We start from the raw sequence: 21,424 nt of genomic DNA, 5'->3' as shown, positions 1-21,424 counted from the left end.
AGAGGCTCTGTGGTGGCTGTGAGGAGCATGGATTATAAAATGGGAGGCCGAGAACCCTGGGAGATGGTTTCATTTTTCCAGGAGTGGGGCGGTGAGGCCTCGCCCAGGGCTGTGCAGGCAGGGTGGAGGGGCTTGAGAGAGAGGGATTCAGGAGGGAGAGAGAACCAGACATGGTAACTGAAGGGCATATGGAGAAAGGGAGGAACCAAGGGCATTGACTGCCACAGACAGCAGGAGAGGAAGGTTTGGGAAGAAACAGGATGGATTTGGTTTTGAACGCTTTGAATTTAAGGGGTGTTTTTAAAGAAGCACGTGGGCGGCAGAGTGCCTGCACTTGAGGAAGCAGCTTGGTCGTCTGGAGCATGGGCTTGAAAAAAACAACAAAGGCCAGCAGGCATATGGAAAGATGCTCAACTTCACTAGTAAATAAAACAATATCAAAGTAGTAGTTTCTGCCTATTAAATATTGACAAAAACGAGAAGGACTGATGCCTGCCAGTGTTGGTAGGGAAATGGGTACTCTCATATTCCAGTGTGAAAAATTGGCACATCTTTGGAAGGCAGTTTGGTGATGTCTCTTAAAATCATCTGGTAGTTGTACTTCCATGAATTTGCTCTGCCACCACGTACTCATACAAGGATGTTCCATGGAAGCATCCTGAAAGCAGATCTTTCATCAGACTCTACAGGACAGTGCCACACACAAAACCACCGTTGGCCACACCTCACACCAGGCTCACCTGGACAACTCGGAGTAATCCCACCCCGTATGCCAGGCGCACGGCACCGGCAGTTACTTTTACGGAGGAATCCTCACAGCAATTCACGCAGCTGTTGATGTACCATCTGAGAGCCATTCTCTGGCCCCCAGCTCGGGTCCAAGACGATGAGACTCTCACTGGGTGGATGCAGGAGCCACTCTGGCTTAGAAACCTTGTTCCCATAGGAGCAAAGAACCGTTGTAACGTGTGTAGACATGACGCCTAGAGTTCCTGCAAAGGACGTGTCTAATTATAGAAGCCTCCCCTTCAGAGAGAGTTCCTTTATGGTTTCTCATAGTCCCGATGTGATTTAATCAATCTGGGGTCGTTTTTTTAACCACAGCAATATTGCCTAAAAACGCTATGACCATACCATTTATTTCAGGTAACCGGGGGAAGAGGGCTAGAAAGTGAACCCAAGGTCCAGTTCTCAAGCAGAAGGGGAAAAGTGTCCTTACCTTTTATCCAGGTAGTCTAGCGACTATCACTAGGGAAATGGTTAAATAAAGTAGGTTATGTCTATACTAGAGACCATAATTCAGACATTATGGAGATCTACATATTTTGACTTGGAATAATCTTTAAGCCATATTGTTAAGGGGGAAAAACACGTCACAGCACAAGGTGTATAGTATAATCCCCTTTTTGTAGAAAGAAGTGTTTCAGTACACGCATGAGAGAGAGTCTGAAGTATTTTATGTGAAACTTTGAATAGTTATCTCTGGATGTTGAGATTAAAGGGAACGTTGATTTTTCTGTTTTTTTGTTTTAACTTATTTTGGTGGGAATATTTTACTTTAATAATCAAATAATGAAGATACTTTTTAAGTGGGTTTTGGAGTTAGACTTGGATTCAGCTCTTGGCCTTGCCGCTTACCAGCAGTTCTATTTCTAGCAAAGCACTTAGTCCAGCTGAGCCCTAGTGTCTTCAGCAGTAGAATGGAAGTAGCAAACCCTGCTTTTCAGGGTGGTTATAGATCGAGAGCCCATATATGTAAAGCACTTTACACAGAGTCTGGCCTGACCCTAGAGGAAGCCAGTAAATGACCACCGTTAACAGCTTTCTCTTTTGTCCTTCACAAGCTACACTTTCCCTCTTTCTCCTCCCCCTTATAGAGGCATTTCACACCTTTCCAGCCTTGAAGGAACTGGAGCTGGCATTTAACTGCATCAAAACAGTCTACGTGAAATATGGAGACTTTAAGTCCTTGGAAGTAAGTTAGAGGTAGGGAGTTTTTGGTTTCCCTGTAAGGAATGATGTAGCGGAGTCTGCCAGGTGGAAGGGGCTCTGAGCCTTTAGAGCCGGGCCCTTGCTTCAGGGCGTTCCTTTGGGGAGGGTGGCGGAGTTGGTGGTGGTGATAAAGGAGTCAGGGTGGGAGTGGTGGCAAGTGGATGAGCATGTGCTATACCTGTGGCCGTGGTGCCTGATCCTGGAACATAAATGCCGAAGGTCCTGTCCAGAGGGGTCTGTGCAGAAGAGTGAGCTGAAACGGAGTATTACAAGAAGGAGAATTTGAGGGGAGATCTAGAGCCAGTGGAGTCTGAGCCATGGAGGTTAAGGCACGGCAGATTGGATCAGCTGAACTAGAGGAATAAATAGTGCCCGGTCTGAGTGAGCCAGATTGGTTCTGATGAGCTTGGGTGAGGCTACAGGCCACAGGCCCAGGGATGAGAGTGACACAGTGTGGGCCTCCTAGAAGTTCCGCAGCAGATGCTTGACTTTTGTACCTCCATGCTGTTTTGTCTTCAAAAATACACCAAAAAATTGCATTCTTGGCTTTCTCCTAAATTAAAATTTCCCAGTCATTCATTTTCTCATCCTGCAGGTTAATCACCTCTTCACCATTCATAAAAACTTTGAGGCCCTTTTCCCCGAAGAAACAAAGCTTCTGTCACTACCTGATGGTGATGGTCTCTGCTTCCACAGAGTGGAGAACAGCAGAGCTCGAGTGAGATGTGGGCCTCCGGCCAGGCTCCCTCACGAATGATGGGCTCTTCCCCACAGGTTGGCCTTCTGGAAAGTTTCAGAGTCACACCTCAGCAAAACATCTGCATGTCATGAGTCTTGGGGTTTACCCCAAAGAGCTGATAACTTAAATTTTTTACTCTGTAAACATCAAGGATCAGCCATTCTTCACAAAAACTGTATTGAACCTGGTCTGACCTAAGAGAGAGAGAGACTCAGAAACAAAGACAGACCTGCTACAAGAGTGAATTTTTAAGAGTTAAGGCCGCTTATGTGCCAAGGTTTTAACAGCTTGGGAAGGCAGTCTTCCTAAAATGGATTATGTGTCCTTGAGTGTTTAAAGTGTGTGTGTCCTGGAAGTAATTGTACCTGTTGTCCGTGATTTCCAGTCATATCGAGAATAACAGTGATTTATAGTGATTTGGGAGAGGAGTGGTCCTCATACTTATCCAGGATGCAAAGCTCTTGAAAGTCCAATAAAACGGGGATCAAGGGGAGAGAGAGAGAATTTATAATAACCGGTGCAATTTTGTGTTAGGTTAAAAAACATTTCGTAGCAGAGTTTATTACAGACAGTGGGAAACAAATTCCAGGTGTTCTAGAAATACAGGGAGCCATTTCCCTCACCTGCAGCCCTGGAAGCTTCTTACATACTTTCATCAGTTTCTTATTTTGCCTTTTAAAAGAGTAGTTATGGAGCTCCTGTGTGTTGTGCACTGTGGCAGGCAACTTAGCTTCTTCAGCCCTACTATGTCAACCCCCCATTTTATTTTATTTTTTTTTTCCGCTGTACAGCATGGGGATCAAGTTACTCTTACATGTATACATTTTTCCCCCCACCCTTTGTTCTGTTGCAGTATGAGTATCTAGGCATAGTTCTCAATGCTACTCAGCAGGATCTCCTTGTAAATCTAAGTTGTATCTGGTAACCCCAAGCTCCTGAGCCCTCCCACTCCCTCCCTCTCCCGTCGGGCAGCCACAAGTCTGTTATCCAAGTCCATGGTTTTCTTTATTGTGGAGATGTTCATTTGTGCTGTATATTAGATTCCAGTTATATAAGTGATATCATATGGTATTTGTCTTTGTCTTTCTGACTTATTTTACTCAGTATGAGAGTCTCTAGTTCCATCCATGTTGCTGCAAATGGCATTATGTCATTCTTTTTTTATGGCTGAGTAGTATTCCATTGTGTATATATATACCACATCTTCCGAATCCAATCATCTGTTGATGGACATTTGGGTTGTTTCCGTGTTCTGGCTATTGTGAATAGTGCTGCAACGAACATGCAGGTGCATGTCTCTCTTTTAAGTAGGGTTTTGTCTGGATATATGCCCAAGAGTGGGATTGCGGGGTCATATGGAAGTTCTATGTATAAGTTTCTAAGGTATCTCCAAACTGTTCTCCATAGTGGCAGTACCAGTTTACATTCCCACCAACAGTGCAGGAGGGTTCCCTTTTCTCCACAGCCCCTCCAGCATTTGTTATTTGTGGATTTATTAATGATGGCCATTCTGACTGGTGTGAGGTGGTATCTCATGGTAATTTTGATTTGCATTTCTCTTATAATCAGCGATGTTGAGCATTTTTTCAGGTGTTTGCTGGCCATCTGCATATCTTCCTTGGAGAACAGTCTATTCAGGTCTTTTGCCCATTTTTCCATTGGTTGGTTGGCTTTTTTGCTCTTGAGTTATATAAGTTGTTTATATATTCTGGAGATTAAGCCCTTGTCTGTTGCATCATTTGAAACTATTTTCTCCCATTCTGAAAGTTGTCTTTTTGTTTTCTTTTTGGTTTCCTTTGCTGTGCAAAAGCTTTTCAGTTTGATGAGGTCCCATTGGTTTATTTTTGCTCTTATTTCTATTCCTTTGGGAGACTGACCTGAGAAAATATTCATGATGTTGATGTCAGAGTGTTTTGCCTATGTTCTCTTCTAGGAGTTTGATGGTGTTTTGTCTTAAATTTAAGTCTTTCAGCCATTTTGAGTTTATTTTTGTGCATTGTGTGAGGGTGTGTTCTAATTTCATTGCTTTGCATGCAGCTGTCCAGGTTTCCCAGCAATGCTTGCTGAATAGACTTTCTTTTTCCCATTTGATGTTCTTGCCTCCCTTGTCAAAGATGAATTGACCATAGGTGTCAGGGTTTATTTCCGGGTTCTCTATTCTGTTCCATTGGTCTGTCTGTCTGTTTTGATACCAGTACCACAGTTTTGATGACTGTGGCTTTGTAATATATCTTGAAGTCTGGGAGAGTGATGCCTCCTGCTTGGTTTTTGTTTCTCAGGATTGCTTTGGCAATTCTGGGTCTTTTGTTGTTCCATATAAATTTTTGGATTGGTTTTTCTAGTTCTGTGAAAAATGTCATGGGTAATTTAATAGGGATTGCATTGAATCTGTAGATTGCTTTGTCAACCCCCCATTTTAAGTGCCAGGGATCCATAGGAAGGAGACGTGACCAGGCTCTGACTCCACAGCTTGGATCTACGGGTTGATCATGATTGATGCTTTGAAGGACCTACTTCACAGTTTGATAGCAACTGATGGAGATTAGTTATCCGGCAGACCAAAGTCAAGATGCAGAATATGAATGAAAAGAGGAAATCTGGCCAAGCATCTGTCTTCACCTTTCTGTGATTTGCACAGGCTCTCTAAGAAAAAGGATAAACCTGTCAAATGTCCTGAACTCGCGGCTCACAGCAATGAATACTTTGATGTGTAATAAAACTCGGTGTGACTCACCAGATGCAGCATCCAAGTTAGGAATCTTTTGTCCTCGTTTGCCAAGAAGGCTGTCACCCAGAGTAGAACTCTTGTGGAGTCCGTTTAGCTTTGTCATGATTTGATTCTCTGCATACATGTCTGAAGAAGAGTCTGGAGCCCTACCCTGAAAGTCTTGGTTAGCCACTACTTTGCCACACGTCTTTGGCCAAATAACGTACCCTCTCTGGAACTTACGTTTCCTCCTCCTCTAGATTCTGGCCAGCTGCGAAATTCTCTGAGACTATTCATTTCTTTGAGCTGCCCTTAATTCCATAGAAAGCAACTTAAATAGCCACAACAGCCAGAGCAAAGGTCAGCAAACTTTTTCCATAAGAGGCCAGACAGTAAATATTTTAGGCTTTGCAATGCATATGGTCATAACTAATCAAAACCGGTCAACTCTGCTGTTGTAGAAGGAAAGCGGCTCTGGACCAATGGGCAGGGCTGTGTTCCTGTAACGCCGTACGATGCTGACAGTTGAATGTTACGTAATGTTCATACAGTGTTATCCATGTGTGTGTGTTTTTCCAATCATTTAAAAATGTACAAAGCATTCTTAGCTTACAGGCCATATAAAACAGGCAGCTGGCCGGATTTGGCTGACAGGCCTTTGTTTGCCAGTCTGAGCTAAAACACTGATGAACAGCTCAGGGTGGTTGGAATGGAGTGAGACGCAGTGGAGTGTGGGGATAGTGAGCCTGACTAGGATCCATGAGGATGCGGGTTCGATCCCTGGCCTTGCTCAGTGGGTCAAGGATCTGGTGCCAGATCCACTGAGTGAGGCCAGCGATCGAACCCGCATCCTCATGGATCCTAGTCAGATTCTTTTCCACTGCACCACAGTGGGAACTCCTGAGAAATGAATTGTTGAGGCAAGGAATAGCGACTTTATTCAGAAAGCCAGCAGACCGAGAAGATGGTGGACTAGTGTCCCAAAGAACCATCTTACCTGGGTTAGAATTCAGGCTTCTTTTATACTAAGAGGGGAGGGAGTGGAGTCAGACATTTCCTGGTTCCTCTGGAGGGGATGTGTTAACTTCTTCCTGCCTGCAGTCATTCACAGCTGAGCCTGGTCGGATGTTTCCTATGAGTTAAACCAAGGTATTTTAGCTGAATGCTCATTATCTGGGAGGTAAGGTTCCCAGAGATGGGCCATTATGAAAATTTAAGCTTATGGGCAACATGCCTTCAGTGCATGGCTTGTAATAGAACACAGATGTTCTTCCCTGTGACAAAGGGAGAGGGAGGGGAGCAGACTTGCACATAAGGGCCAAAGTGAGTGTCCAGAGGCTTTTCTAGAAGAGAGAGAACAGAGACCGGGGTGATACCATTTATCACAACTGCCTTTGCCTTGGCAGAGAGAAACTCAATTTCCTGACCGGCCCCCCAACCCAAGTCAGCTACCTCATGAATCTAGGTGGCCAGTTAGGATGAGCTTTGGGTTGTTGTCCTCATAAGCCAGTTTAATTCAGCTGATTTGTGTGTGTGTACCTACTATGTGCCGGATGCTAGGTTACAGGGATACAGAGATCCTGTGACAATGCCTTTTACTCCAAAAAGTTTATAGCCCAGTCCACCACTGCCTGCCACAACCTGCTAAGCCCATCAGGTACCAGTATTCTCATTCCTCAGGCTTATATTCAGTCATCACAGATACCCGGCTGACTGAGAAGTACCTCAGAGAAGTCTAGATGAAGCAGTCAAAGCCAGAGAAAGGACAGATTTCATCTGGCTGGGGAATTAAGAAAGGTTTTATAAGGAGGCAGCTTTTGAGCCGGGCTTTTAGGGCTGGAATTCGGATGCGTGGATCAGGGGCCTTCCTGGTTGAGTGAAAAGCTCAAGCAAAGATCTCTAGGTGGGGTGGAGGGTGGGGGAATGGGGAGAGGTCGCTTGGCCGGCTCCAGAGGATAAGCAGAAGGCTCTCACCGTGGGAGCAAGGGTCTGCAAACAGGTTGAGAAGCGACTCCCTCGAGTAGACCTTGGATGTTCATCCAGAGTCAGGAGGGTTTTGGTCTGTGGGTGATGCCCCCTGGCCCTGGAAAATTAAAAAAAAAAAAAAAAGAAGTAGCCAGCTCCCACCTCATGTATGAGCATCATTGTCACAAGTCGTGCTTCTGTTCCCTCATCTTCTGTCTTTGTGCCATAGTTCCTGGACCTTTCCTTCAACAGCCTGACTGTGGAGGCCATCTGTGACTTGGGGATCCTGCCACACCTCCGTGTCTTGCTCCTCACAGGCAATGGGCTCACCTCCCTGCCACCCAACTTGGCTGTCACAGAGCAGTAAGTGTTACATCCCGGCGTCTGCCCCACGTGATCCCTTACGAGCCTTTGTCCCTGTAGGTGCAAGTATCCAAGGAAATAGTCCAGAGCAGCTCACAACGGCAGCACGGCCCGGCCATGAGTGTCAAAGCCACCTCCTGAAGCTCCCAGAAAAGGCAACCGTGGGAACAGGGCCCCAAACATTGAGGAGGCCTCAGCTGAGTGTCCCACACACCTCTGTGCTCTCAGGGGGACACCAGCATCTAGCGAGTCACTTTCCCTTCCTGATTGGTCGTTGCTTAGTTGGTGCTTCTCGCCAGACTCTTCCCCTTTGCAACCTTCTAAAGGTGTTTGCTTTGCATATTCCCATTTTGCACATTTGCTGAGGCCACGTGTTCTGGCCAGAATATACCAGTCCTTCCTCTCGTAATAAAACAGGGAGTTCCCACTGTGGCACGGTGAGTAAATGGTCCAGCTTGTCTCTGTGGAGGCACTGATTTGACCCAGGAGGCAGCATTGCTGCAGCTGTGGTGTAAGTTGCAGCACTGGCTCGGATTCGATCCCTTGCCTGGGAACATCCGTGTGCCACAGGCGTGGCCAAAAAAGAAATAAAAAATACATCTGTGTATGTCAAGCACTGTTCTGACACACTTAGCATATTATCAACTCATTTGATCTTTACAATAATCCTATTATTATCCCCGTTTTATAGATGAGGAAATTGAGGTACAGATGGGTTAAATAATTCACCGAGAGTTACAGAGCTGGTGAGTGGCAGAGCCAGGATTTGAACCTGGTCCGTCTGACTCCAGAGACCACCCTGTGATCCTTACATTCTGCTCTTGCGTAGATTCTGTCCCTACTCGAAGGGCTAGCTCAGACCGTCCTGCTCTCCCCATCAGAGCCTTCCTGTCTCAGCCAATTTTTTTTTTGACGTATGGTCGATTTACAATATGTTAGTGATTCAGTTTTATATATGTATGTATATATATTTTTCATTATAGTTTATTACAAGATGTGGAATAAATACAGTGCCCTGTGCTGTTCAGTAGGACCTCGTTGTTTATCTGTTTTATGTGTAGTAGTTTGTATCTGCTAATCCCAAACTCCTCATTTATCCCCACACCCCTTCCCCTTTGGTAACTACACATTTGTTTTCTATGTCTGTGAACCTCCTTCTGTTTTGTAAATAAGTTCATTCGTATCATAGTTTAGATTCCAGACATCAGCGATAGCCTGTGACTTCGTTTAATATGATAATCTCCAGGTTTATCCATGTTGCTGCAAATGGTATTTTTTCATTCTTTTTTAATAGCTAAGCAGTTGCTACTGCACTGTGTATATGTACCACATCAGCTTTACCCATTCCTCTGTCGATGGGCACTTAGGTTGTTGCCATGTCTTGGCTTTTGTAAGTGGTGCTGCTGTGAACATAGGGATGCATGTATCTTTTTCAGTTAGAGTTTTCTCCAGAAGTATGTCCAGTATTGGGATTGCAGGATCATATGATAGCACTGTTTTTAGTTTTTTTAAGAAACTTCTGTACTATTTTCCATAGTGACTGCACCAACTTACAGTCCCACCAATAGTGTAGGAGGGTTCCCCCTTCTCCACACCCTCTGCAGCATTTATTACTTGTAGACTTTTTGATGATGGCCATTCTGACCAGCGTGAGGTGATACTTAATTGTAGTTTTGATTTACATTTCTCTAATAATTAGGGTTTTTTTTTGTTTGTTTGTTTTTTTGCTTTTTAGGGCTGCATCTGAGGCATATGGAGGTTCTCAGGCTGGGGTCTAATCAGAGCTACAGCTTACAGCTGCCAGCCTGTGCCACAACCACAGCAACATGGGATCCAAGCTGTTTCTGCAGCCTACACCACAGCTTACGGCAATGCTGGATCCTTAACTCACTGAGCAAGGCCAGGGTTCGAACCCACAGCCTACCTCATGGTTGCTGGCTGGATTCATTTCCGCTGAGTCACAATAGGAACTCCCTCTAATCATTAGCGATATTGAGTGTCTTTTCATGTGCCTGTTGGCCATCTGTATGTCTTCTTTGGAGAAATGTCTATTTAGGTCTTCTGTCTCATCGTAACCATTTTTAAGTGTGCAGTGAAGTGACATTAAGCACATTCACACTGTTGTGAAGCTGTCACCAGCATCCCTCCCCAGAACTCTTCATCTTGTAAAAATTCCATTGACTTTGTTTTTTTTTAACTCAGTGAATTTTATTACATTTATAGTTGTACAACAATCATCACAACCCAATTTTATGGCATTTCCATCCCAAACCCCCAGGCCATCCCCCCCGCCCCCCACCCTGTCTCCTTTGGAAACCATAAGTTTTTCAAAATCTGTAAGTCAGATCTGTTCTGCAAAGAAGTTCATTGTATCCTTTTTTAAGATTATAAGTGATAGCATATGACATCAGTGTCTGACTGTCTGACCTACTTCACTTAGCATGATAATTTTAGGTCCATCCATGTTGCTGCAAATGCCATTATTTCTTTCCTTTTTAATGGATGAGTAATATTCCATTGGGTATATAGACCACATCTTCTTTATCCACTCCTCTGTTGATGGACATTTAGGTTGCTTCCATGTTTTGAATATTGTATATAGATAGCACTTTAATGAACATTGAAGTACATGTATCTTTTCGAGTCATGATTTTCTCTGGATAGATGCCCAGGAGTGGGATTGCTGGATCAAATGGTAATTCTATTTTTAGTTTTCTGGGGAATCTCCATACTGTATTCCATTGTGATTGTATCAGTTTACACTCCCACCAACAGTGTAAGAGGGTTCCCTTTTCTCCACAGCCTCTCCAGCATTTATTATTTGTAGACTTTTTGATGATGGCCATTCTGGCTGGTGTAAGATGGTACCTCATAGTTGTTTCGATTTGCATTTCTCTAATAACGAGTGATGTCGAACATCTTTTCATGTGTTTTTTTTAGCCATCTGTATGTCTTTGGAGAATTGTCTGTTTAGATCTTCTGCCCATTTTTTGATGGGGTTGTTTGTTTTTTTGGTATTGAGTTGCAGGAGGTGTTTATAAATTTTGGAGATTATTCCCTTGTCAATCACTTCATTAGCAAATATTTTCTTCCATTCTGTGGATTGTCTTTTCATTTTGTTTAGGGTTTCCTTTACCGTGCAAAAACTTTTAAGTTTAATTGGGTCCCACTTGTTTATTTATTTTTTTATTGTCATTACTCTAGGAGGTAGATCTGAGAAGATCTGCTGTGGTTTATGTCAGAGAGTGTTTAGACTATGTTTTCCTCTAAGAGTTTCATAGTATCTGGTCTTATATTTAGCTCTTTAATCCATTTTGAGTTTGTTTATGTGTATTGTGTTAGGAAGTATTCTAATTTCATTCTTGTACATGTGGCTGTCCAGTTTTCCCAGCACCACTTATTGAAGAGACTGTCTTTTCTCCATTGTATATTCTTGCCTCCTTTGTCATAGATTCGTTAACTGTAGGTGCATGGGTTTAATTCTAGGCTTTCTGTCCTGTTCCACTGATCTGTGTTTCTGTCTTTGTTCCAGTACCATATGGTTTTGATGACTGTAGCTTTGTAATATAGTCTGAAGTCAGGGAGCCTGATTTGTCTAGCTCCATTTTTTTTTCTTTCTTAGGATGGCTTTAGCTATTCTGGGTCTTTTGTGCCTCCAAACAATATTTTGTTCTAGTTCTGTGAAGAAAGTCCCTGGTAATTTGATAGGGATTGCCTTGAATCTGTAGATTGCCTTGGGTAGTGTAGTCATTTTGACCATATTGATCTTCCAATACAAGAGCATGGTATGTTTTTCCATTCGTTTGTGTCATCTTTGATTTGTATTTTTTTTTTTGTCTTTTTGCCTTTTCTGGGGCTGCTCCCGCGGCATATGGAAGTTCCCAGGCTAGGGGTCTAATCAGAGCTGTAGCCACCAGCCTACGCCAGAGCCACAGCAACGCAGGATCCGAGCTGTATCTGCAACCTACACCATAGCTCATGGCAACACCAGATCTTTAACTCACTGAACAAGGCCAGGGATCAAACCCACAACCTCATGATTCCTAGCCGGATTCATTTCCGCTGTGTCACAATGGGAACTCCTCCTTCCATTGCTGCAAGTGGAGTGTTAAAGTCCCCAGCTATTACTGTGTTATTGTCAATTTCTCATTTTAAGGTCGTTAGCAGTTGCCCTATATATTGAGGTGATCCTATGTTGGCTGCATGTATATTTACAATTGTTGTATCTTCTACTTGGATCCATCTTTTGATCATTATGTAATGTCCTTGTCTCTTATAATATTCTTTATTTTAAGGTCTGTTTTGTCCAATATGAGTATTGCTACTCCAGCTTTCTTTTGATTCCCATTTGCATGGAACATTTTCTTCCATCCTCTCACTTTCAATTTTTAATTTTTTAGTTTTTATTTTTTTGCTTTTTATGGCCTCACCCAAGGCATATGGAGGTTCCCCGGCTAGGGGTAGAATCAGAGCTACAGCTGCTAGCCTACACCACAGCCACAGCAACACAGGATCCAAGCTGTGTCTGCCACGAGTACCACAGCTCACAGCAACGCCACATCCCCAACCCTCTGAGCAAGGCCAGGGATCAAAGCAGCATCCTCATGGACACTAGTTGGATTTGTCTCCCCTGTGCCTCAACGGGAACTCCCTCACTTTCAATTTGTATGTGTCCCTAGAACTGAAGTGGGTCTGTTGAAGACAGCATGTATATGGGTCTTATTTTTGTATCCATTCAGTCAGTCTGTCTTTTGGATTGGGGCATTTAGTCCATTTACATTTAAGGTAGTAACATTGATCTATATGTTCTTACTGCCGTTTTATTAACTGTTTTGGATTTGTTTTTGTTGGTCTTTTTGCTTCTCCTCTTGTTATCTTGTGGTTTGATGGCTATTTTTAGTGTTGTATTTGGATTACTTTTTCTTATTTGTGTGTTTATCTATTGTAGATTTTTGGTTTGCAGTTACCCTGAAGTTTTGATATAGGAGTCTATATACATATGAGATTGTTCTGAACCTTAACTGTTTAAAGATGTTGGTCTCTTAATTGCATCTCCAGTATGCTGCATTTGTACCCTCCTCTTCACATGATTTCTGATTTTGGTAGCATATTTGTGTGTGGATGATTTCCTACCTTTACTATATCTATGCCTTTGCTGGTGAGCCTTGTTATTTGTAATATTTTTGTTTCTAGTTATGGCATTTTCTTTTCTGCCAAGAAAAGTTCCTTTAGTATTTGTTGTAAAGGTGGTTTAGTGGTGCTGAATTCTCTTAGCTTTTGCTTGTCTGTAAGGCTTTTGATTTCTCCTTCTAATCTGAATGAGAGACTTGCTGGGTAAAGTAATCTTGGCTGGAGGTTTTTTCCTTTCATCACTTTAAATATATTGTGCCGCTCCCTCTGGCCTGCAGAGTTTCTGCCGAAAAATCCCGATAACCTTATCGGGATTCCCTTGTATGTTATTTGTTTCTTTTCCCTAGCTGCTTTCAATATTTTCTCTTTGTCATTAATTTTGGTCAGTTTGATTAATGTGTGTCTTAGGGTGTTCCTCCTTGGGTTTATTTTACATGGTATTTGTTGTGCTTCCTGGATTTGAGTGAGTGATTCCTTTCCCATGTTAGGGCAGTTTTGGCTATTACCTTTTTAAATATTTTCTCTGGCTCTTTCTCTCTCTCTTCTCCTTCTTGTACTCCTATAGTATGGATGTTGGTGCATTTAAAGTTGTCCCAGTGTTCTCTTAGACTGTCTTCATTTCTTTTCAGTCTTTTTTCTTTTCTGTGGCAGTGATTTCCACCAATCTGTCTTCCCCTTTGCTTATTTGTTCTTCTGCTTCCTATAACCTGCTGTAGGTTCCTTCTGGTGAATTTTTTATTTCAGTTATTGTAATTTGCATCTCTGCTTGCTTAATCTTTAAATATTCTATTTCTTTGTTCATGGTTTCCTGTAATTTATCAACCTTTGCGTCCGGTTTATTTCCAAGATCTTGAATCATCTTTAATATTATTAAAGTCTTTGTCATGGAGGTTGGTAATCTCCAGATCACTTAGCTGTTTTTCTGTTGTTTTTTTTTTTCTTGTTTCTTCATCTGAGTCATAATTCTCTGCCTTTCCCCCCTGCCCCCAGAGCCACACTTGCAGCATGTGGAAGTTCCAAGGCCAGGGGTCAAATTGGAGCTGCAGCTGCCGGCCTAGCCATAGCTACATGTCTGCAAGCTGCACACAGCAACACACGATCCTTAACCCACTGATCAAGACTAGGGATTGAACCCCTGTCCTCATGGATACTGGTCAGTTTCGTTACTGCTGAGCCACAACAGGAACTCCCTGCCTTTTCATTTTTTATAGATTTTTTTGTGTAGTCTCCTTTTTGCAAGCAATAGGGCTGTAGCCTCTCATGTTTCTGATGTCTGTCCCCTTGTGGCTGAAGTTGGTACAGGGGCTTGCTGCAGGCTTCCTGATGGGAGGGACTGGTGCCTGGCCACTGGTAGGTAGAGCTTATTTTTATCCCTGTAGTGGGTGGGGCTTTGTCTCTGCATGTGATTAGAGATGGCTGTGTGCCTGGGAGGCCCTTAGGCAGCCTCTTTGCTGATGGGTGGGGCTGTGTTCCCCCCTGGTTTGCTGTTTGGCCTGGGGCTTCTCATCTCTGATATGTGGGACTAGATTTTTCCAAAACGGCTACCTCCAGGGGAGTTCTCAGTGATGATTATTCCCGAGACCTTTGCCTCCACTGGCCTTCCCTCACAATGAGCCACAGTCACCCCCTGTTTTCCCAGGAGATCCTTCAAGAACCACAGGCAGGTCTGACCCAGATTCCTGTGGAGTCTCTGCTTTGCCCTGGGACCCAGTGCACACAAAGGATTGTGCTTTCAGGAGCGGAGTCTCTGGGAGTTCCCATTGTGGCTCAGCGGAAACCAACCTGACTGATATCCATGAGGATGTGGGTTTGATCCTTGGCCTTGCTTAGTGGGTTAAAGATCTGTGCTGTAGGTTGCAGATGCAGCTCAGTTTCTGCATAGCTATGGCTGTGGTGTAGGCCGGCAGCTGCAGCTCTAATTTGACCCCTAGCCTGGGAACATATATATGCTGCAAGTGTGGCCCTAAAAAGAAAAAAGAAAAAAAAAGTGGAGTCTTTTTCCCCCAGTCCCATGAAGCTTCTGTGTATAAGCCCACTGGCCCTCAATGGCAAACGCTCCAGGGACCCCTCTTCCCAATACTGGACCCCTAGGTGTGGGAACCTGATTTGGGGCTCAGAAGTCTCACTCCCATTGGTGAGCCTCTGCAGTATAGTTGTTTTCCAGTCTGTGGGCCGCCCACCTGGCAGGTATGGGGTTGCTTATATTGTGTAATATCCCCTTCTACCATCTTAATGTGGCCTCCTCTTTGTCTTTTGGTGTAAGATATCTTTTTTTTTTTTTTTGGTAATTTCCAGTCTATTTTGTTGACAGTTGTTCAGCAGTTGATTGTAATTTTGTTGTTTTCATGAGAGAAGGTAAGTTCCAGTCCTTCTCCACCTTCTTCTACCTATCTGTTGTGTATATAGTGGTGTGTATGTGTCAGTCCCAACCCCCTGATTTGTTCCTCCTGCCCCACATTTCCCCTTTGGTAACCATGAATTTGGTTTCAAGATCGTTGAGTCTGTCTCTGTTTTATAAGTTCTTTTGTATCATTTTTTGGTTAGATTCCACATATTAGTGATCCCATATGATATTTGTCTTTGCCTGACTTATTTCACTTCATGTGATAATTTCTAGGTCCATCCATGTTGCTGCAAATGGCCTTATTTCATTCTTTTTTATGGCTGAGTAATATTCCATTGTGTATATGTACCACATCTTCTTTATCCATACCTCTGTTGATGGACATTTAGGTTGCTTCCATTTTTTTGGCTTTTGTAAATAGTGCTGCAGTGAACATTCAGGTGCATGTATCTTTTTGAACTGTTGTTTTCTCTGAATATATGCCCAGGAGTGGGGTTGCTGGATCATATGGTAGTTCTATATTTAGTTTTTTTTCACAAAACATACATACTGTTTTCCACAGCAGTTGCACCAATGTGCATTCCCACCAAGAGTGTAGGAGGGTTCCCTTTTCTCTATACCCTTTCCAGAATTTATTGTTTATAAATTTTTTTGATGATGGCCATTCTGGCTGGTGTAAGGTGATACCTCTTAGTTGTTTTGATTTGCATCTCTCTAATAATTAGCAATGTTGAGCATCTTTTCATGTGTTTTGTGGTTTTTTTGTTTTTTTTTTTGCTGATTAGTTTTAACTCAAATGTGAATAGAAACAATGAGAGACCATGACTTTCCCTGGCAACTCAAATCACTTTTTTTATCACCAGATCTAGAGTTTTTCGGTTATATAGATCACCATTAATTCCAAATCATCTTAATTTATTTATGGAAATTGATGTTGTTTGAAGCTACTCTTCAATCCCTGCAGGAACTGCACTGTTTCTAATTCATACTTCTCCTAGGGTTTAGTCCTCCACTGCCCTAACTTCAAGCAGGGGCAGTTGCTCAGGGATCCTTTTCTGTGGCACACTCTCCAGTTTTTGGTACCTGGAATTAGCAAGCTTGTTAGAATCTCTGCTTACTTTCTTAGCTTCTCAGCTACATGTGGAGTCAACAGAGAGCCTAAGGGAAAAGTGCCCAGAATGTTATATGATTCCCTTTGGGTTTCCTTCTCCTTCCAAATCTTGGCCTCTAATTTTTTTCTCAGCTTGTTAGTTCAGATGCCTTAAAGAAGATTATTTTTAGGAGTTCTCTTGTGGTGCAGCTGGTTAAGGATCTGGTGTTGTCACTGCAGCTGCTTAGGTCACAGCTGTGGCAGGGATTTATTCCCTGGCCTGGGAACTTCTATATGCTGCAGGTGTGGCAAAAAAAAAAAAAAAAAAAGGAAAGATTGTTTTTAATAGTATATTTTGTCTGGATTTTCTACTTTATACTTAAGGGAGAACTGGCTCACGTTTTTTAGTCTACAGTACTGTAAATCTTCCCATTTATTTTGGCCAGGTACCTAGGTGCCTGGTATGGAAGCTTTTTTTTCCCCTTTTCTTTTTTTAGAGCCACACCCATGGCATATAGAAGTTCCCAGGCTAGGGGTTGAATCAGAGCTACACCTGCTGGCCTACCCCACAGCACTTCAGGATCCCAGTACCCCTACACCACAGCTCATGGCATTGCCGGATTGTTAACCCACTGGGCAAGGCCAGGGATCGAACCCATGTCCTCATGGATACTAGTCAGGTTAATTATCGCTGAGCCACGACAGGAACTCCAGTTTTCCTTAATCTTTATGGTCTTTCTCAGTAGTCTCATCCCTTCCCAAGTCTTAGTTATTTCTGTCTCACTTCTGTCTTCTGAGCTGTACGTCCACATATCCTATGTATCGTACCGAAGGCATCGCACACATGCCCAAACCTAGTCTCCTTCTCCTGTGTCCCTGGCCTCAGTGCTGGGCACGGCTCTTCATTCCCTGTGCAATTGTCCAGGCTAGAAATGTGGTCCTCAGCCCGAAATCTTCCCTTCTGCACCCCACACATCTGTTCACTTGCCAGGTTCTGCGAATTGCACTTCCTAAATGTTTCTTAAACTTGCCCTTTTCTGTTGTCCTGTTTGGTCCCAGTCTCCGGTTTCTCACCTCCCAGTCCATCCTCCTCACCGCCAGCCAGAGGGATGCTGTCACTGCCCTGCCGAAAGTTCTGCAGCAGCTTTCCAGTGTTCTAACCTCCATTAACATAGACTGCAAGGCTTTTCATGCCTTGGCTCTACCTACTTCTCCCTCCTCCTTTCTTTTTACTCTTTTTTCATCGCGCAACACACCTCATCTATTCTGAACCATTTTTATCCTCCATTTCTGGGTAGATCACAGTCTGTCCGGGTGAGGGAAGGGAAAGGGAAGGGAATCATGTTTGACCTACTCCATCCTGAGACTGCTCTCTCACTGTTTTTGACCCACACCGGGCACTTGGTCCTGTTAGGCCTGTTCCCTCTCCCCCTTGGACGGAAGGGCCAGCTCTCCGGCTTGACCAGTACAGAGCAGGGGGGGATGGTGACCTCCTTTTTTCTAATTACTGTGTTCCTCATAATGCCACTTAAAAGAGCACTGGCTTTTTAGCAGCTACATCATAAGTTCTTTTTTTACGCAAGCAAGCCGTTAAGCTCTGTCTCCCTCCTTCTGTGTTTGCATGGTGGGTTTTCTGTATCTTATCACAGAAGCTGAACTGACAAGTGAATGAACATAAGAGTTTGCTGGCTGCAGTCCTTGGTCCAGTCTGTTAAACAGTTAATTTTAACCTAATCCAAAGTCTTACAGCAGAAAGTAAATGAAATCCCCTTTCAGCATATCGATAGAGGGTGAAACTGACTGGCCCAGAGATGCTCTATACTAACTAGAAGCACGCAGCAAGCAAATCCGCAGCACCGTCAGAACCGGAGCCCAGGCTCCTGGTCTCTATCCCCATGCTGCTTCTAAAACGGCACCTGAGATCCCTTTCCCGAAAGGAAATCCAGCCCCTGGGGTCTACTGCTGCCTTCTACAAATTCCCTTGAAGCTGTCAAATTTTCAGTGGTGTCAATGCCCTTTGCCAAGAGAAGGTATGATAAAAATAGCACTACTCTGAACAGCTGGAAACCCCAGTTTTTCCGTAACAGACTCCTGCCTCTCTAAAGACCTCTCCTCCCAAGACTGCCATGGGAAGGGCTCAGCGGGAGAGTCTGGTGCTTCTCTGTTGCCTTCCTCACCTACCTAGTGATGCCCTCCTATTTTAAGACATCTGTTTTCGAGACAAAGTGAACCTTCTCTCCATTCTAATTAGAGTTGAACTTTAAAAAGGCAAAGCAGTGTACCTGTCTCAAGTGATAGGCCAGAGCTAGCTTCCTTATTATGGGGCTTCCGAGGAATTTTGTGAAGGCTTATTTCTTCGCCGTTTCATATTTGGCTGGAAAAAAAATAAGGATCGGTCAGTCAGTTATCAATCAACAGAGGTGATGTGCACCCTCCTGTAACTGCTTTCAGGCAGATTAAAAATTCAGTGTATGAAAGTTGGTCGTTTCAGGAAGAGGAAGAGAGTCATCTGCGACCTTGAAAAATCCCCATGAACTAAAGGCTTCTTTCCTTCTCTGCGGAGGGTCTCTGCTCTCTGCCTTGAAGCCCCTTCCCCCACACCTTTCCAGGAGGGCTCTTTCTGAGACCATGTCTGACCTGTGCCTGTTTTCATCAGAACTCTCATGGTTATAATCTACAGAAACCCGTCATTACTAAAGAAACAGAAAGGGAGGAAGAGCAGCAGCAGGGCGTCTCACAGCCGTGCCCCAGGGACAGACTGAATGTAGGTCCCGAGCATTGTGGAGCAGCCCAGAAGTTCTTTCTCTCGGCTTTCACAGCCGCTCCTCTCTGTGCTTTGCCTTGGTCTCCCTGGGCCCCATGATGAGACACATGACTGGCCAGAGCTTCTAAAAATATTACAGCTCCAGCCACAAAGAGGTGATTTTTCTCCCCGCTTCCCTCCCTCTCTCCCAGCTGTCAAGAGCGTGGCCAGTGCCGGCTCTGAACCGCTGCCGCCGTCCCTGGGCCCCCCCCCAGCGTGGGCCACCACCCCCCAGCCTCGTGCCTGCCTCTGCTCCGGCATTTGTCCCTCTCTCTGCTGTGTGCCCATCGCCTCCACGAGTCTCTAAGCACTTTTGAGAGAGGGGCGTGTTCCTGTTCACATTCCTAGTCTCTGGCTTGGCAAATATGTGTTAAAGAAACTCGTGAGTGTGAGTGAGTGAGTGAATGAATGCACGGCTGACTCTCCATCTTTCTCAATTCACCTTTGAAGCCTCGCTGCCTTCAGGTGTGTGGTTACAGGCCTTTTGGCCTCCCTGCCCCCCCCCCCCCCCTTTGTCGCGCTCCATCTGGCCCAGGCGACAGCAACCCTTCCCCTCCCCACCCTTCAGTCCACTGAGGGCTGGAAGATGTGCTGCGAAGCTGGTGCCGCAGCCGAAAGTGCCTGGGGTTTGGCGTTAAATTTGCCCTCTGCCGCTTTCTGGCTATAAGACTTTGGGCAGGTGACTCTGCGTTTGAATTCCATCATCTGAAAAGGGGGTAAAAGCCAGTTAGGCCTCTCGGTGGGTTCCCTCTCCTCCATTTCTTCCTGGGCGTGGCAGAGCGTGTCCTCTGCCGTGTTCATTACGAGTTCTTTGCACTCACAGGGAGGCATCTGTGACATCGCTGACCAGCAAGAGGTACATCCTGAGGTTCCCGGCACTGGAGACCCTGATGCTGGATGACAACAAGCTCTCCCACCCCAACTGCTTTGCCAGCCTGGCTGGGCTCAGGAGGTAAAGCTGCAAGCCTCTCTCCACAGGGCCCTCTGTAACCCCCAACCTTGCTCACACTGTGAGCACTGCTCTGGAAGCCAAAAGGCCAGGGCCTAAATCCCAGCTCCACCACTTTTATCTCTGCTGCGGGTAAGTCGTGGTGCCTCTGAGCTTTAGCTCAGGCCCAAAAAGTGGGCTATGAGTAAGGGTGTCTCTGGCCATGTGACTGGATTAGAAGAAGCAGCGAGAAGAGAGGAGGAGGAGATGATGTTGGAGATGGGATCCTGACCCTGGGAGGAGACAGGAAAAAGAAGAATCAGAATCAGAAAGATAACCTCTACCTGTAGTCTGCCCTCTGTATCTGTGGGGTTTGTATCCAGAGACTCACCCAGCGTAGAACCTGCAGATGTGGAGGGCTGCCTGTATTAGGTCCAAGTAATGAAATGCTGGCATTTAAATGGTTACATTTTTAGATCCCTGGAATATTTACTTTGGATTCAAATTCCACTTACTAAACACTGCTTTGTTCCAGGTCATTTACATATAGTCTCATGTTATCCTTGCAAGAACTTTGAAAGGTTGATAAATACTACCCCCATTGTAGAGACAGGGGTGCTGAGGCCCAGAGAGGGTGAGTCACTGGCTCAGGGTCACACAGAAGAGTAAGTGTCCAAGCTGATTCCCTGTGCTTTCCCTAACGTTGCTCGGTAAATGTCCCTGAAGTATCATTACTCCTGTGATTCTGTATTCACTTTCCTTAATTGAAGACTGAAGAAGTTAAGCCTGGATCAAAACAGGATTTTCCGGATCCCGTACCTACAGCAGGTTCAGCTCCGAGATGGGTCTGGAGACTGGGTTGGAGGCAGGAGAAGTCCCCGGAAAGGGCCCCAATCCAGGCTGCAGCCCAAGTTGTGGATGTTTGAGGCCTCAGATGACCAACCGGATTATACCGTGCTGCCCATGAAAAAGGATGTTGACCGGACAGGTTAGTGACACCCCTTGATGCAGACACTCTAGCCCCGTGGTGTGAATAAGCTTCGGAGAGTTGGTTCTGAAAGTCTGTGGTTCCCCAGGGAGCTGCTGCTTTTAAATTGCTGGGCCCAGGGAGATTGTGGCCTCATGTGAACTATTTCAGTGACTTCCTAACTGGTTCTGTCAGTCAGGATGCTTTTAAAATCCAGTTGCAGAGTTCCCGTCGTGGCGCAGTAGTTAACGAATCCGACTAAGAACCATGAGGTTGCGGGTTCGGTCCCTGCCCTTGCTCGGTGGGTTAATGATCCGGCATTGCTGTGAGCTGTGGTGTAGGTTGCAGACGTGGCTCGGATCCCGCGTTGCTGTGGCTCTGGCGTAGGCCGGTGGC

General features: G+C 44.7%; 1 protein-coding gene across 5 annotated transcripts in view; it reads left to right on the top strand.

Annotated features, from left to right (window-relative positions):
- XRRA1 (X-ray radiation resistance associated 1) overlaps positions 1-21,424 on the top strand; it is a 108,861-nt gene that overhangs the window by 18,903 nt on the left and 68,534 nt on the right. For 4 of the 5 annotated variants that reach the window (XR_007130689.1, XM_047752139.1, XM_047752138.1 and 1 more), the window contains 4 exons: positions 1,878-1,975; positions 7,633-7,766; positions 19,957-20,085; positions 20,832-21,049. Coding sequence is in view for 4 of the 5 variants with exons in the window: in XM_047752139.1 (XP_047608095.1) it covers positions 1,878-1,975; positions 7,633-7,766; positions 19,957-20,085; positions 20,832-21,049 (579 nt within the window). In the remaining variant the exon portion in view is untranslated. Of the gene's footprint in view, positions 1-1,877; positions 1,976-7,632; positions 7,767-19,956; positions 20,086-20,831; positions 21,050-21,424 lie in introns of those variants that run through there. The other variant, XM_047752141.1, reaches the window with a different exon arrangement.

This window comes from Phacochoerus africanus, chromosome 11, assembly GCF_016906955.1.
Source record: "Phacochoerus africanus isolate WHEZ1 chromosome 11, ROS_Pafr_v1, whole genome shotgun sequence".
NCBI classification, from domain to species: Eukaryota; Metazoa; Chordata; class Mammalia; order Artiodactyla; family Suidae; genus Phacochoerus; species Phacochoerus africanus.
This window is presented reverse-complemented; position numbering and strand designations above follow the sequence as displayed.